This window comes from Lingula anatina, chromosome 8 (genome assembly GCF_051362555.1).
Source record: "Lingula anatina isolate TDL-2025a chromosome 8, LinAna3.0, whole genome shotgun sequence".
Classification (NCBI taxonomy): domain Eukaryota; kingdom Metazoa; phylum Brachiopoda; class Lingulata; order Lingulida; family Lingulidae; genus Lingula; species Lingula anatina.
This window is the reverse complement of record NC_141774.1, coordinates 16,708,695-16,723,979: the sequence shown is the minus strand read 5'-3', so window position 1 is coordinate 16,723,979 and position 15,285 is coordinate 16,708,695. Positions and strand designations below refer to the sequence as shown.

Here is a 15,285-nt window from a genome sequence, read left to right as displayed (position 1 = left end):
TGAAGCAAGACGGCTGTTGGATTAAAACTGGGCAAAGCAAATATGACAAAAATGCGACTTCTATTCTCAGTACCTTTATCATTTGAATTAGGCTAGTCATTTGAAATGTCATCATTGATTCAGACAAAAGTACGCGCCCAAACTACCATAAAAGAATGCGAACAAACATTTTAGAAAGAAAAACGGAAAAATTAGAAAAGAAAAACTTTTTTTACCTTAGATCTCGGTTGATCTTGTCTGATATGAGAGAGGTTTGTGTCCCAAGATCACGTGTTGGTCTAGATACGTAATTCTTTAAGCAGGTACTTTCTTGTTGCGGCCAACTCACAATTAGCTACCTGCGTTAGCTTCCATTAGCTTCCATTCTTCATGGACCGAATTATTTTAATGATAATTATACCTGTATTTTTGTGTTTCAAAACCGTCAGTAACGTTGATTAAGGCTCTTTTTCCTCTTTTCACTTCAGAAGAACCAGTATTATTTAGCAGCGCGGTGTTTCCGTTCATTTATTATCATTCATTCACAAACACTATACATAAAACTGTTTCGATTTAAATGCCACCTGCATTTGTGCCAGAAAAAGGAAATGTATTATTTATTTACAAAACTAAATACATTGTGAGGTTTTTAAAGCAAACGGATTATAAATACAATGGGGAAGAAAATATACAGTGTCGCTTTTTTAATTGAATGAAACTTGAAATGTTTAGCTGTTAATTTTTAATTTCATCGCAATTTGGTCATGTCCATTAAATGACTTAACTACAGGTTTACAGACCATTACTTTACCTTACACGAATTATGTCAGTAAAGACAGACAAAACATTAGACACATTTTACTATAGTCCCCCACGTCAGCAAAAGGACTATTTAGACTAGTACAAACGGTCCACCCCTCATATTTTGTATCGACATAAGAATGCTTCACAAGTTTTATTTGAAAGTGTCTACCGTTTGTTCTACATTGGGAAAGATGAGAAGCTTTGCGCAGGGAACAGGTTTGACTTTGGGACAGTTCCACCGGATATGTACATGCATCCGGTACTTTAAAAATAAAAAATCACATACGCCTGCTGTCTTTTGCTTCTTGATTTCTGAAGGCATTCAAAATCTTATTTTTCCATCTCGGAATCTTCCAAACACATAATCCAAAGATGAAATCCAGTATTTCGGCTAGTGTCATTAAGGTGCTACCCAGAACGAGGCCAAGAGCTCCTCCTATGTCAGCAAACAAAGTCAGCGTGCTGTAGGCTTCTTGTTGAACCACTTCCTCGTACGTCATATCCGTGTAGTATAACGCCACGCTGACGAAATCTTTTTCAACGGATTCTGCTGTTCTGTTTAACTCCGATGATATTGCTTTTGGAGACATTTTAGAACTGGAGATGCTGTAGTCAAAATACAAAATCTCGCATGGTGCTATGCAGCCACAATGTTGCTTTATCTGGGTCGTGTTTTCTGACAGCGGGAAATAACACGTTATGATGTCACGTGGGGAACAGTCTCTGTAACCTTTGACCTTTGGATAGTATACCATCCGGCAGCCACACGTTTTCAAAGTCATGTTGTGTCTGGAAAGTTGAAATTGCAAGAACCCGTGAGTTTAAATTCACGTTATTTTCTACAATATAGCACAAGACTTTGATTTCATTATCAATGTAAATATACATTTTTACTTTTATTAATCCATCATTTATAATCTTAAGCATTTTTGAAAAATTTGTATTTGCATTATTATCACACTGCTTTTCGACAGTTATTTTTGTCTAAATAATTCCACAAACTGAGCATCAGACGTTTTCAAGCCAAGAATATTTCACCGAATATTGATCCTAACGTCATCCACTAAATCTACCCGGTACGTTCACAGACTTTACGACTGTCATTTCAACTGCTTACACCATAGATTCATACAAGCATTCTGCACGGCAGTTTACTTTGCTGTATTTTTTTGTAATAAGCCAAATTCCTCTCGCCACAGTTGCCATGTAGAGACAGAAGGTTCACCAACTTAAAAAGTGCGTTACGATTTTCGTTGTTTGCAAAATGCGTTGCAGTTGCAAAATGCGGCTCTACAAAGGCAATGACGGAAGTGCTATCAACGTGAAAAAGCTTCAAAGTTGACTTTACACACAGCAAGAACAACTTGAATGCAGTTGTTTTAGTGCCATTTATATACCTCTCAGGAACACCAACGCAAATTCATTAAAATTAAACTGGAAATTAGACACTTGGACCCCATTCCCATAGATTTTAGATCGATCTATCCCGGTGGGGAGTCCCACTATATTACTGTCAGCTTAGCCGACTTAAGCGTCTGTCCCGCCTACTAAAAGCTGTAAGGGGGTTATTAACTATGGTGCCTGCTCGGCTGACTGCAATTTAGTATAAACCTCCAGGGTGTTAGGTCGATCTAAATTTTAATCTCTGGATCGATCTAAATCTCTGGGAATGCACCCTTAGTTTAGCACCCTTCGTTATGCTTAGCTATTTTATATGCGTTATGTTGGATAAAAATAACATCAAATTTGGCTCCAGATAATATGCCACTTGTGGCTCATTGTGACTTGATTCCATTGATTCAGATTTATACACCATTCTTCCATAAAACCCAACTTAACGTTATAGTATAGTGTGGTATTGCCAACGGTAAAAAAATACTAGTTAGACTATAATTTCATAGGAACTAACGGCTTGAGATACGTGTCAGGTAGGTACTTTCACCTTTTCCGTAGGGATAAATTTGATGTGTAATAGCATTCTGTACGGTTAGTTATAATAAATATTAAAAAAAAAAACAAACATCAGAGCACACAGACCACATGGTATTGTAAGTCGTTTTTTAATGAAACACAGCTGTCATCTTAGCTTACAAAACAGATATTCAAACACTTGGTTTCCCATTGACTTCAACAAGGGTGATTCAAGAAAATGCGCTGTGTGTCCAGAAGACTGCATCAGATGTGCGTCAAGTCAAGGTCGAACTTCGCTTACGCCATCATAACCACCATCTGTCCCCCTCGTGGACCTTGTGTTGGCACATCTGCATTCCACATCAACAGTCCAGAAATTGTCTTCCACACTGTAAAAACGGAAGTCTGAGATTCATTTTATCAACTTAATCTTGAAGTACTTGTAGTAGCAAGCATGAAAAATGTGTTCTTTAACTCATACTAGAAATCGGACGGAGGATTATTTTTTTTTTTCTTATTTATTTTCGATAGTCCAAATAGCGCCATGTACTTGGCCAACATACAGTTATGGAGAGACGTTATGAAGAGACGCAGTTCTGTGCTTAATTAAGGCTAAATATATTCACAGATAACTTACATTAGGCTTTTTCCACAGTCAGGTCTACATCCTCCGCCACATGCACAGCCGAATATATTACAGCTCCGATGACCACAGTAAGGGGTACCCTGAAAAACGAGTGTGAAGGGAGCACTTAAGGAAGTAAGTTGAGTAGATTAATAATTCTGACATTTTACCTCTCTTAATTAACGTAAGTTTAAGGCTCGTTTTCCTTTTTTCACTCCAAGAGAACCAGTATAATTCAGAGCTATGTTTCCGTTCATTTATTATCTTCCATTCACAAACGCTATTGATAAAACTGTTTCGATTTAAATGCCACCTGCATCTGTGCCAGAAAAAGGAAATGTTCAATTACAAAGTCAAATACATTGTAAGGTTTTTAAGCAAACAGAAAAATATACATGTACATTAATGCTTTTTTAAATGAATGACACTTGAATTTTTTTAGCTATTCATTTTGTATTTCATTGCAATTTGGTCATGTCCATTAAATGACTTATCTACAGGTTTACAGATCATTACTTTACCCTTACACGAATTATGTCAGTAAAGACAGACGAACCACTAAACATATTTTACTATAATCCATATACGACAGCAAGAGAACTATTTAGACTAGTGAAAATGGTCCACCGCTCATATATTGTATCGACATTATTTTTATTTGAAAGTGTCTAACATTTGTTCTGAATTGGGAAGGATAAGAAGCTTTGCGCTGGAAACAGATTTGACTTTGGGATACTTCCACCCGATATAAACCTATGTACATGCATCCGGTGCTTTTAACGTAGGAAAATCACACACGTCTGCCGTCTTCTACCTCTTTGTTCTTGAAGACGTTCAAAATCTTATTTTTTAAGTTAAAACTCAATAGCTTTTTAGCAGGTACTTTCTTGTAGCGGCCAATTCACAATTAGTTACCTGCGTTTTTCATTATTAGCTTCCATTCTTCATTGACCGAATTATTCAAATGATAATTATATCCTATTTTTGTGGTTTCAAAACCGTCAGTAACGTAGATTAAGGCTCGTTTTCCTTTTTTCACTTCAGAAGAACCAGTATAATTCCGTTCATTTATTATCATTCATTCACAAACGCTACACATAAAACTGTTTTGATTTAAATGCCACCTGCATCTTTACCAGAAAAAGGGAATTTTCAATTTATTTACAAAACCAAATACATTGTGAGGTTTTTAAGCAAACAGAAAAATATACACCAATGCTGTTTTAAATGAATGACACTTGAATTTTTTAGCTGTTTATTTTTAATTTCATCGCAATTACTTAATTTTACAGGAATTATGTCAGTAAAGACAGACAAAACATTAGATATATTTTACTACAGTCCCCCACGTCAGCAAAAGAACTATTTTTACTAGTACAAATGGTCCACCCCTCATATTTTGTATCGACATTAAGAATGCTTCACAATTTTTATTTGAAAGTGTCTATCGTTGGTTCTACATTGGGAAAGTTGAGAAGCTTTGCGCGGGGAACAGATTTGACTTTGGGGCAGTTCCACCGGATATATGTACATGCATCCGGTGCTTTTAACATAACAAAATCACATAGGCCTGCTGTCCTTTGCTTCTTGCTTTCTGAAGGCGTTCAAAATCTTATTTTTCCATCTCGGAAACTTCCAAACACATAATCCAAATAAAAAATCCAATATTTCGGTTATTGTCATTAAGGTGCTTCCGAGAACGTGGCTAAGAGCTCCTCCTATGTCAGCAAACATAGTCAGCGTGCTGAAGGCTTCTTGTTGTACCACCTCCTCGTACGTCATATTCGTGTAGTATAACGCCACGCTGACGAAGTCTTTTTCAAGGGATTCTGCTATTCTGTTTAACTCCGACGATATTGCTTTTTAAGATATTTTAGAACTGGAGATGCTGTAGTCAAAAGATAAAATCTCTCATGGTGCTATGCAGCCAAAATGTTGCTATATCTGGGTCGTATTTTCTTACAGCTGGAAGTAACACGTGATGATGTCACGTGGGGATCAGTCTCTGTAACCTTTGACCTCTGGCTAGAATACCATCCGGCAGCCGCACGTTTTCAAAGTCATATTGTGTCTGAAAAGTTGAAATTGCATGAACTCGTAAGTTTAAACGCAATAGCTATTTTTCTACAATACACTGCGAGACTTCAGTTTCATTAAAATAAAAGTGTACATTCACGCTGCTACACGTCCATGTTTTGTTTCAAGCACCTATATCATTTGAATTAGGCTAGTCATTTCAAATGTCATCATTGATTTTCAGACAAAAGTACGCACCCAAACCTCTATAAACGAATGTGAACAAACATTCTAGAAATGAAACGGAAAAATTAGAAGAGAAAAACCTGCAAATTTTTACCTTAGATCTCGGTTGCTCTTGTTTGATTTGAGAGAGGTTTGTGTCCCAAGATAACGTGTTGTTCTATATGTAATTCTCTTAGCAGGTACTTTCTTGTAGAGACCAATTCACAATTACCTACCTGCGTTTTTCATCATTAGCTCCCATTCTTTATGGACCAAGTTATTCAAATAATAATTATACCTTTATTTTTGTGGTTTCAAAACCGTCAGTAACGTTGATTAAGGCTTATTTTCCTTTTTTCACTTCAAAAGAACCAGTATAATTCAGCGCGGTGTTTCCGTTCATTTATTATCATTCATTCACAAACGCTATACATAAAGCTGTTTTGATTTAAATGCCACCTGCATTTGTGCCAGAAAAAGGGAATGTTCAATTTATTTACAAAACCAAATACGTTGTGAGGTTTTTAAGCAAACAGAAAAATATACATCGTTGCTTTTTTAAATGAAAGACACTTGAATTTTTTAGCTGTTTATTTTTAATTTCATCGCGATTTGGTCATGTCCATTAAATGACTTAACTACAGGTTTACAGACCATTACTTAACCTTACACGAATTATGTCAGTAAAAACAGACAAAACATTAGACACATTTTACTATAGTCCCCCACGTCAGCAAGACAACTATTTAGACTAGTACAAATGGTCCACCCCTCATATTTTGTATCGACATTAAGAATGCTTCACAATTTTACTTGAAAGTGTCTACCGTTTGTTCTACATTGGGAAAGATGAGAAACTTTGCGCGGGGAACAGATTTGACTTTGGGGCAGTTCCACCGGATATATGTACATGCATCCAGTGCTTTTAACGTAAGAAAATCACACACGCCTGCTGTCTTTTGCTTCTTGCTTTCTGAAGGTGTTCAAAATCTTATTTTTCCATCTCGAAATCTTCCAAACACATAACCCAAAGATGAAATCCAGTATTTCGGCTAGTGTCATTAAGGTGCTACCCAGAACGAGGCCAAGAGCTCCTCCTATGTCAGCAAACAAAGTCAGCGTGCTGTAGGCTTCTTGTTGAACCACTTCCTCGTACGTCATATCCGTGTAGTATAACGCCACGCTGACGAAGTCTTTTTCAACGGATTCTGCTGTTCTGTTTAACTCCGATGATATTGCTTTTGGAGACATTTTAGAACTGGAGATGCTGTAGTCAAAATACAAAATCTCGCATGGTGCTATGCAGCCACACTGTCGCTTTATCTGGGTCGTGTTTTCTGACAGCGGGAAATAACACGTGATGATGTCACGCGGGGAACAGTCTCTGTAACCTCTGACCTTTGGATAGTATACCATTCGGCAGCCGCATGTTTTCAAAGTCATGTTGTGTCTGGAAAGTTGAAATTGCATGAACTGGAAAGCTTTTTTTCTAAAATAAATTGCAAGACTTTCAATGTAAACAAACATTAGCGCTGCTACACGTCCATGGTTTGCTTCAGAACATTTCATGTTTTAATTTTAAAATAATAATAATAATAATAATAATTATTATTATTATTATTATTATTATTAAAAGTCTAATAAAGAATAATAATAATTATAATAAGAACTATTCTTCTCATTTTTACTTATCCATCATTTATAATCTTAACTATTTTTGCAAAATTCGTATTTGTATTGCTATCACACTGCTTTGCGACAGTTATTTTTTTTTCTAAATAATTCCACAAACTGAACTTCAGACGTGTTCAAACCAAGAAAATTTGACCGAAGATCATCCTAACGTCATCGGCTAAATGTAGATTTATTTATATTATCTGACTATTGAAATTTTATGTTTTTGTCTAAACGGATCCTTTCATTAGGCCTATCATTGTGATAGCATTGATACTTACAGTCACTCTACGACACTGACCAAGTTACCATGTTTTTTTTTCTGTGTGTGTGTTTAAATGGTTGCCTTGAGGTTGACCTACGTTCACAGACTTTACGACCGCCATTTCAACTGCTTACACCATAGATACATACAGGCATTCTGCACGGCAGTTTACTTTGCTGTACTTTCTGTAATAAGCCAGCTTTCTCTCGCCACAGTTGCCATGGGGAGACGGAAGGTTCACCAACTGAAAAAGTGCGTTGGGATATGCATTGGAGGTAGCAAGTCCAAGTTCAATGATATATTTCAAAATACATGATTTTACTTTGGGAAATGTACATGGCCCCGATGGTTACGAAAACGTCACTTGTTAAGCACGAAAAGGTCCGCTCTGAATCAAAATATGTTCAAGGTTCTATGTCACATCTCGAGCTGTGTTAACTAAAGCCTAGGTCCAAACCGAACGTACGGGCTGCTACGTGTGGTCTACGACCAAAGAAATGGGGAAAACGAGTTCGTGCGTGAGAAGCACGTCCATTTTGTGACTTTTGGAGGACGCAAACAGCACGTAGAAACTTTCCACCAATTACTTGATTCCTTCGATCTAGCTACGTCCTACGTCCTTGATTCCTTCGATCTAGCTACATCCTAGCTGGACGCACCTAAAAAAACGTGCGTCCAAAACGTAGTTGGGACCTAGGCTTAAGGGAGTAAAAAAGTCCACAGTTTTTGAAAAGCACCCATCCCCCCGCTTAGATATTGTTGGTTATAGGCTGTGATTTAAGTATACATTGGCACAGTAACTTGTAATGCCATTTCTTGTTGCATCGAATCAGAGACTACGGTAATGACTCAATCATTTCAACGGGCAAAAATTATCAAATTTTCAGATGCATAATTTTATCAACACAAAACTTCCATTTCTATATAGCATTTGTTGTGCTCTCACTGCACAGAATCGAAGTATGGAGTAGCCTGCTTTTAGTTTTGTTGCTACTACTCCATAGCAATGCTCTAGTTTTTTGAAAAATATGACAAAAAAAAAAAAAAAAAAAAAAAAAAAAAAAACAATATCTCTAAAATTCACAATTTTCATCCCATTCAAAAGATCGAGTAATAACTGTACATTGAGCAGACAATGCATCACTTGAAGAGTCAGGGGATCTTGTTCATCGATTATTGAAGGCTATAAACTCTTTACTATAAACTTTTTTTACATTCTAGCTCCCCCATAGCGTTACCTTCTTCAGTTTGAGGACAATGAGGGAACTCTGTCCAGGGACTGTACGGATGGCAAAGTTCAACATGTCAGGTTGGTCGTCCATGTCGTGAAGGAGTATCTGAAAATAAGATGTTGGAAATATAGTTCCAGTTACAGGGGCGGATTGAGGCTGTCTTCTGGGTCTTCTGGAAGACGGTCAGATTTTCAAGTTTACATTGATGGGTATCCAATTTTTTTCTGTCGGAACACGGTCAAAAATAGAGAATGGATCACCAAAGATTATTTGAAAGGCTGTCAGAAAATATATCTTGATCCGCCCCTGGGTTATGATATATCCGAAGTGAAAAACAACACCCATGGCCCCCCTTCTGCATCTTTGACATACCCCTTATGATTTTTCTGTCCTTATGACGTCCCACAGGTCACAGTAAAATTCTTTGTGAAGATGTTTCTTAAGATTAGAATTTAAAAGAAAAATACATGTTTGTATGGCACCAACTATGGCGGATCCGAAGAGCTTTTGAAATGTTTAGTAACATAATAAATTTCAAATTTCAAGGTTCCGTGGCGTTATCTATTCTGAATTGAATAATTATACCTAAGATATACAGATAGACTTATAATATAATATAATATAATATAATATAATATAATATAATATAATGTTTCAAATTCATCAAGACCAAAGAAAATGTGCCAGGAATCAACCACGGTATATTACCAAAGCGCCCGCGTCCAAAACGTTCCCTTCATATTCCCGGCTCTGCTGGGTGTCGAGGAAGAGTTCCAGCCCATACCTGGAGCCTTCCATGTCCACCTGAAGATCACCACCGTCTGTATGATAAACAACAAGAAAAAGATGATACATGATAATGAAAAGATGAGAAATAAATGAGGGACTTATTACTCGACGGAATGCACGCGATATTAGGTGCAATTGACTTAAAACTGTGAACTCCTCTAAGATTTGTACTTCTTGCTCACTGTGAACTCTTGAGTAATTTCAAAACCCTATTAACTACGTTTTAGGATTTTTATTTCACTGTTTTTATTTTTACTTTTTTAGTAATTGAAGGCCTTGGGTCTTTAATAAGAATACAAGACCAGTAAATAATCATTATTTTCTCTCCTGAATATATATATATATATATATATATATATATATATATATATATATATATATATATATATATATATATATATATACCTCCTCCGAACTGATGGCATAACCCAAACTCGGTGAGGACTGGCCTGAATGCGTTGCTTTTGCATTCCTTTGTCTTCCACAGACACTGAAAATAAGCAAGTTTGATCATCATGTTGCAAAGTCAAACAACAGTAAAAATTCAGTGACTACCTTACATTTCAGTGTCTCGCGAGATACTTGCACCAGATACTTATCAAGTTACACCGTGCCTTCGCCTTTACAATAGACCTACTATGATGGCGGTAACAGTAACCAAGACCCAGGAACTTAATGGCTATTTGGTCGTTTTAACGGGTAAGTGCAGTTCTTAGTACATGTATAAGGGAGTCGTGTATTAGTATTACATCTGTATTATAACCTCATATGGTCATTTTGTTTGGCGATTCTGTGGCAAACAACTATCTAGATAATGAAAATCTCTGAGAGCACTGCAAAGGTCAGACCATTTAATCTTATTAAAGTCGTATATTATTGACATTTCCATCTCGTCCGGCATAACCCTGAGCCTGAGTATTAGAGTTAACTGTTTAATTTAACTTCTATAATCTACTCTTTATCAGTTGCCTTACGTAAAATTCAGTCACCTGAATCAATTTAGATATACTTACCTTAGTTTTTAAATTTTTTTATTCGTTTGATTCAAACTGATCAATTTAGATTGGGAGTTAAAAGGCAAGACAAAAAGTATTAATCAGTATAAAATAACAATCTTAAACCCTATTTTGTATCAGTTGGTGAACCATCATGCCCGCCTGTTTTTCAAATGGCAGGACTCTCCATCTCGTTACTCCGGAACCATAAAGGAAATCGATTTTACCACTTAAATGAAAAGTTGTCAGTCAATCAACTTACAAACACAACCATGTCTTCCACTTGAAAGCCATTCCTTACGTAGAAATCAGTCCAATTGGTACGGCTGAGATTGAACAGAGACCAGTCCGGGGAGCCAGAGTGCCCCACGTGAAAAAGGTTGCCAATTTCTGTCTCATTGTTTCGCGCCAAACTGCTGGCCTTGAACGGGGCACTGTTACATACAGTCACGGTAGGAAAAATCAGGGTGTCGTTTTGGGTCACGTTCATGCTCACGGTTGTCGGATTTGAGAAATAGTAGTCAAATCGGTTCTTAAGGTGGTGGATCAGGAACCCAAATCCGACCAAAACGAAGCAGAACCATATGGCACGTCTGATGTAGGAGTAGCTTGGGTTGACCGCTTGTTTGAGACCCAAAATGCTGACTTCGTTAGCAAAGTTGGTCAATTGTTCCTTTGTTGTGACGGTTTCTTCGAGTTCATCTGCAGTGATTGCTTTTTCTTTGTTATCACAATCTTTATTGGCTTCGGTTCCCATCATGTATCATTAAAACAACGCCACTGATACGTTATCAAGTTATTTTATATGACAGTTAGTCCCACGTCGTTCTTTTTTCCCCAACGCTTTATTCCACGCAGTATCTTCAGATAAGCATGTCAATTTCACATCCTCTCGTTGCCGTGGTGATAAAACCCGAACCAACCAAGAGTGTGTTGCAGCGAGACCTGTGAGAGCGCGATAACTTAGCACAGCGTAAATGATCTCTCAGTCGTCTGCTGTAAGTGTTTGAATAAGCGCGTGTATTCAGTACAGGCAATAAAACGTCCGGCCTGTACAGTTGTTCTCGCTCGTTACCTAACAGTCACCTGGTGATACGTATTATCTCAAGGACCAGATAGATGAAATTTATTGCAATCTGTCCCACCTGATATGGATTTTTCTTTTGTGTAAATTATCCAAATTAAACAAGAGTGCATTATCTTCTCCAAAATAAAAGTTATTTCGTTGTATCTCGTTATTGTTCATCTGCTTGCAAATGTTGCTATTATATGCTTTTCCCCGTCAAAAGTTTTCCATCAAAACATAATAACAAAAATTACCTTTCAAAATATTTCTCGTTTATTGGTGTTATATTTTATATACAAGAGTTTGGAATCGCCATAATTAGAAGCCAGCAACTGTCATTAAACCACAGATGCTTCCATCAGTCTTAAATGTACATACAAGGTTCTAAACGTCATTTAACCACTGATATTTCTCCATCAGTCTTAAACTTATTATAAAGGTTCTTAATGTCAATACACAATATGTGGAGAAATTCGTGAGAGTCAGTACAACTTTGAACATTCCAATAACAAAAGCAATATCAAGCGGCCTTAAATATATTCTAAGCAGTGCAGTGAAATATTTATAAACTAAATGATAAAGACTCACGTTAGAAGATTTTAAACATGAGGTAAAAATCATCTACATATTGCATTTTTAAGATCATATGGATCAACATATCGTTATGTGTTGTCCTGTGTCTGAAATAAAAGCATTCCAGTGGCGTATTGTTGTACTGAAATAATATCCACTTGAAAATTTCAGTTCAGCATCTGAAGTCCACAAAAGCCTTTAGCCTGCGAATTGGGCTATACTTTTAAGACAAATATCTAATTTACTTTAGTTCAGGTTAGATCCAAATTTGTCATCTTGAGTGAAAGACTTATTGGCTTGAAACACAGCTACAACTATTTACCTCCGTCAAGGAGGTTATGTTTTCACCCCTGTTTGTTTGTTTGTTTGTTTGTCTGTCATCGACATAACTCAAAAAGTTATGCACCCATTTTTTTGACGAAATTTTCAGGAACTGTCAGAAGTGGGCCAAGGAACAGATGAGGCATCCTGTTTTCTTTCATTGGACTGTTACTCAAACCTTGGGTAACAGCAGACTAAAATTTGAGTTTTCAATTTCAGACCAATTCTTAGGCTAAAATTCTTATGTAAAACTGACATCAGATTTATAAATCAAGGATTATATACCCAATAATGTTCTTTGTATTACAATAAGAATCCAATCACATGTTATGTTCTATAATACTGTGGACATGCTGGAATGGGGAGGAACTCAACATAAACTGAAAACTTAACTTGCTATTGATTTACAGGGAAAATTTAAGGTCGCATACTTCCCCATAACTTAGCTTCAAATCCATATCTTTTTCAACCCATCTAAATACAGGTAAAACTGGGCTACTTTATTTTACTTAAATAAATTTTCACCAACCCCAAGTCTGAATATTGCATTACTCAGCCATACAGCTACTGACATATACCACTGCCTACACACAGAATAAAAATAATGTCCTGTTTCTGACTGCAGGAAACAGTGAAGAGATGTGGCTTGTCATGGAAAAATCTGCCACTGGGTGGCAGAAGAGATCAGCCACTTTGTCATTTAATATATAACATATAGTTTAGCAATCACAACCAAGTATGGGTAATACTTTATTTACTCATATAACTACCATATATGCCTGTGTTTTTACATGTCTGCAAGATATACCCTTCTGCAGTGTGTGTAAATAGTCAAAAGAAACATATTGCAATATTTTCATTACCCATAAAACCCAGCCAAGTATAACAAAGCATTCTACCCATATCAATTACATAAATAAACAGTTCAACTTTTTTGTGTAAAACACTTTCAATTCTTACCCTTAAGCACATAGCAGGTATTACCAACCAAACATATTCCATACGAAAAAAAGCTTAAACTTCACAAACATCTTACATACAAAAAAAAGTTATACTACAGATATAACTTCTTTTTTTTTCAGTTTGTATAAAGCAGTTCTTGAATATCTTAGACTACTTGCATTAACTTCCTGTCACGTGATCACTTAAGGTCAAGGCCATTGCAATATGTGATCATTCAGTGTTCAGTTGTTTATATGCAGCATCATGACTCAGCTTTATTTGTAGTCCAAGTCTGACAAAACTGGTATTAAGCTCACCATTTCCCATTAATTAAGTTTCCACTAACTGCCTTTGTTACCCAAACCTTTACTTACGCTGCACCTCAAACATAAATCAGTTTGACACTTCATCACTACTGAGCTTCAAGTTCGGAAATTTTTTTGGTAGGTTTCCATTGAATTCCCTCTGATGTACAAACCTGAACAGTTATGGTGTATGTGATATATAAACTACTTCAATACCTTCACATATACCACTTTCAACTGAGCCTGTGCTTATGCCATGTTCAGGATAAACAGTGGGGCCCTGGTGAACTTTAGCATGTTGACAATTAGTGGTCTCACACCACATATCGACTGTGAAATCTGAAGTTATAAAATTTTGCCATTGTTTTCTTGGTTGTAAAATACATGGTGGGTGAAACTGGCAGGCAACAGTAGTCATTATCTTCTCAGCAGTGTACTGCTGGTGGTACCATAACACTGCACTCAGGCACCATTACTGTGCTGTAGTACCTTAAAGCTGTGCCTAGGCACCATAACCCCCTGCTGTTTGTACCATAACACTGAGCTCAGGCACCATTACTATGTTGCAGTACCTTAAAGCTGTGCCTAGGCACCATAACACCCTGCTGTTTGTACCATAACACTGAGCTCAGGCACCATTACTATGTTGCAGTACCTTAAAGCTGTGCCTAGGCACCATAACACCCTGCTGTTTGTACCATAACACTGAGCTCAGGCACCATTACTGTGCTGTAGTACCTTAAAGCTGTGCCTAGGCACCATAACATCCTGCTGGTGGTACCATCACATGTAGCTCAGGCACCACCTAAGTTGTACTAAGGGCATCATAACAAAGTACTCCAGTACCACTCCATTGTTCTGGAGTACCCTTTCACCAAGTTTGGGCAACATTACACTGATTGGACACCATGTTGACACTATACTCATATTTCTGTCATCACTGATGCAATCGCCTGCACAATTCTTGGCAACATTCTATGCATATAAGGCTGTAATTACTCTTCCTGTGCATACATCTACCAAGTTTTCTTTGTTATGTACTTATTTGTCTGTATAACTGCTTCTGCTCCATGCCGTTTCATTCCGCCATGTTTCCTTTTGAAAGAATACTTTTGGCATGTGCTTATTTGTCTGGATAATTTCTTCTGCTCCATTTATATTTTTCTTTTGTGTTTGTTTTATACCATCTTCATGTCATGAAATCATTTGTATGTATAATCACTTATGATTCTTTTGAATGCATTTCCCTTTCTATTTGAGAAATTCCCAAGGGTTTCTCTTTATACAGTGGAATGGCTGAGCAATAATATTATAATTCTTCTGCCTTGTGCCACATCCTTACTGAAATATACAGTGTTCTTGTCTTCATCTGGTATTCTTTTTCCCTCCCTTAAGCAATATTTTTATTTGTCTGTCTTGTAATCAGTCCATTCATTGGTTTCCTGACATGTCCGTTCTGTTTTTTCTGGTTAACAAATAATGTCTCCTCTCCACTGCTAAGCTCGGACTCTGACGCCATGATATTGCCGTTCACCATTTTGCCTGAAATAATAAATTATTTAA

The 15,285-nt window shown here is 36.9% G+C and overlaps 3 protein-coding genes across 7 annotated transcripts in view; all 3 read right to left on the bottom strand.

Moving 5' to 3' along the window:
• Positions 1-6,036: 6,036 nt before the first annotated feature.
• LOC106172062 (acid-sensing ion channel 2-like) lies at positions 6,037-10,161 on the bottom strand. The gene is made up of 5 exons (XM_086994502.1): positions 9,926-10,161; positions 9,440-9,552; positions 8,738-8,836; positions 7,649-7,743; positions 6,037-7,010 (listed from the first exon to the last, which is right to left on the bottom strand). The coding sequence occupies exons 1-5, from the start codon at positions 10,035-10,037 to the stop codon at positions 6,500-6,502; spliced, it is 930 nt and encodes a 309-aa protein (XP_086850628.1). The 5' UTR covers positions 10,038-10,161; the 3' UTR covers positions 6,037-6,499.
• Positions 10,162-10,768: 607 nt separating this feature from the next.
• Positions 10,769-11,272, bottom strand: LOC147760477 (acid-sensing ion channel 1C-like). Its single transcript, XM_087018790.1, has one exon. It carries the CDS (start codon positions 11,270-11,272, stop codon positions 10,769-10,771), a length of 504 nt encoding a protein of 167 aa, XP_086874916.1.
• A 559-nt stretch (positions 11,273-11,831) lies between these two features.
• Positions 11,832-15,285, bottom strand: part of LOC106172557 (dyslexia-associated protein KIAA0319-like protein) — a 35,112-nt gene continuing 31,658 nt past the window's right edge. For all 5 annotated transcript variants that reach the window (XM_013553328.3, XM_013553335.3, XM_013553344.3 and 2 more), the window contains one exon: positions 11,832-15,264. In XM_013553328.3, the coding sequence (XP_013408782.2) occupies positions 15,113-15,264 (152 nt within the window). In that variant the 3' untranslated portion in view covers positions 11,832-15,112. The remainder of the gene's footprint in view (positions 15,265-15,285) is intronic.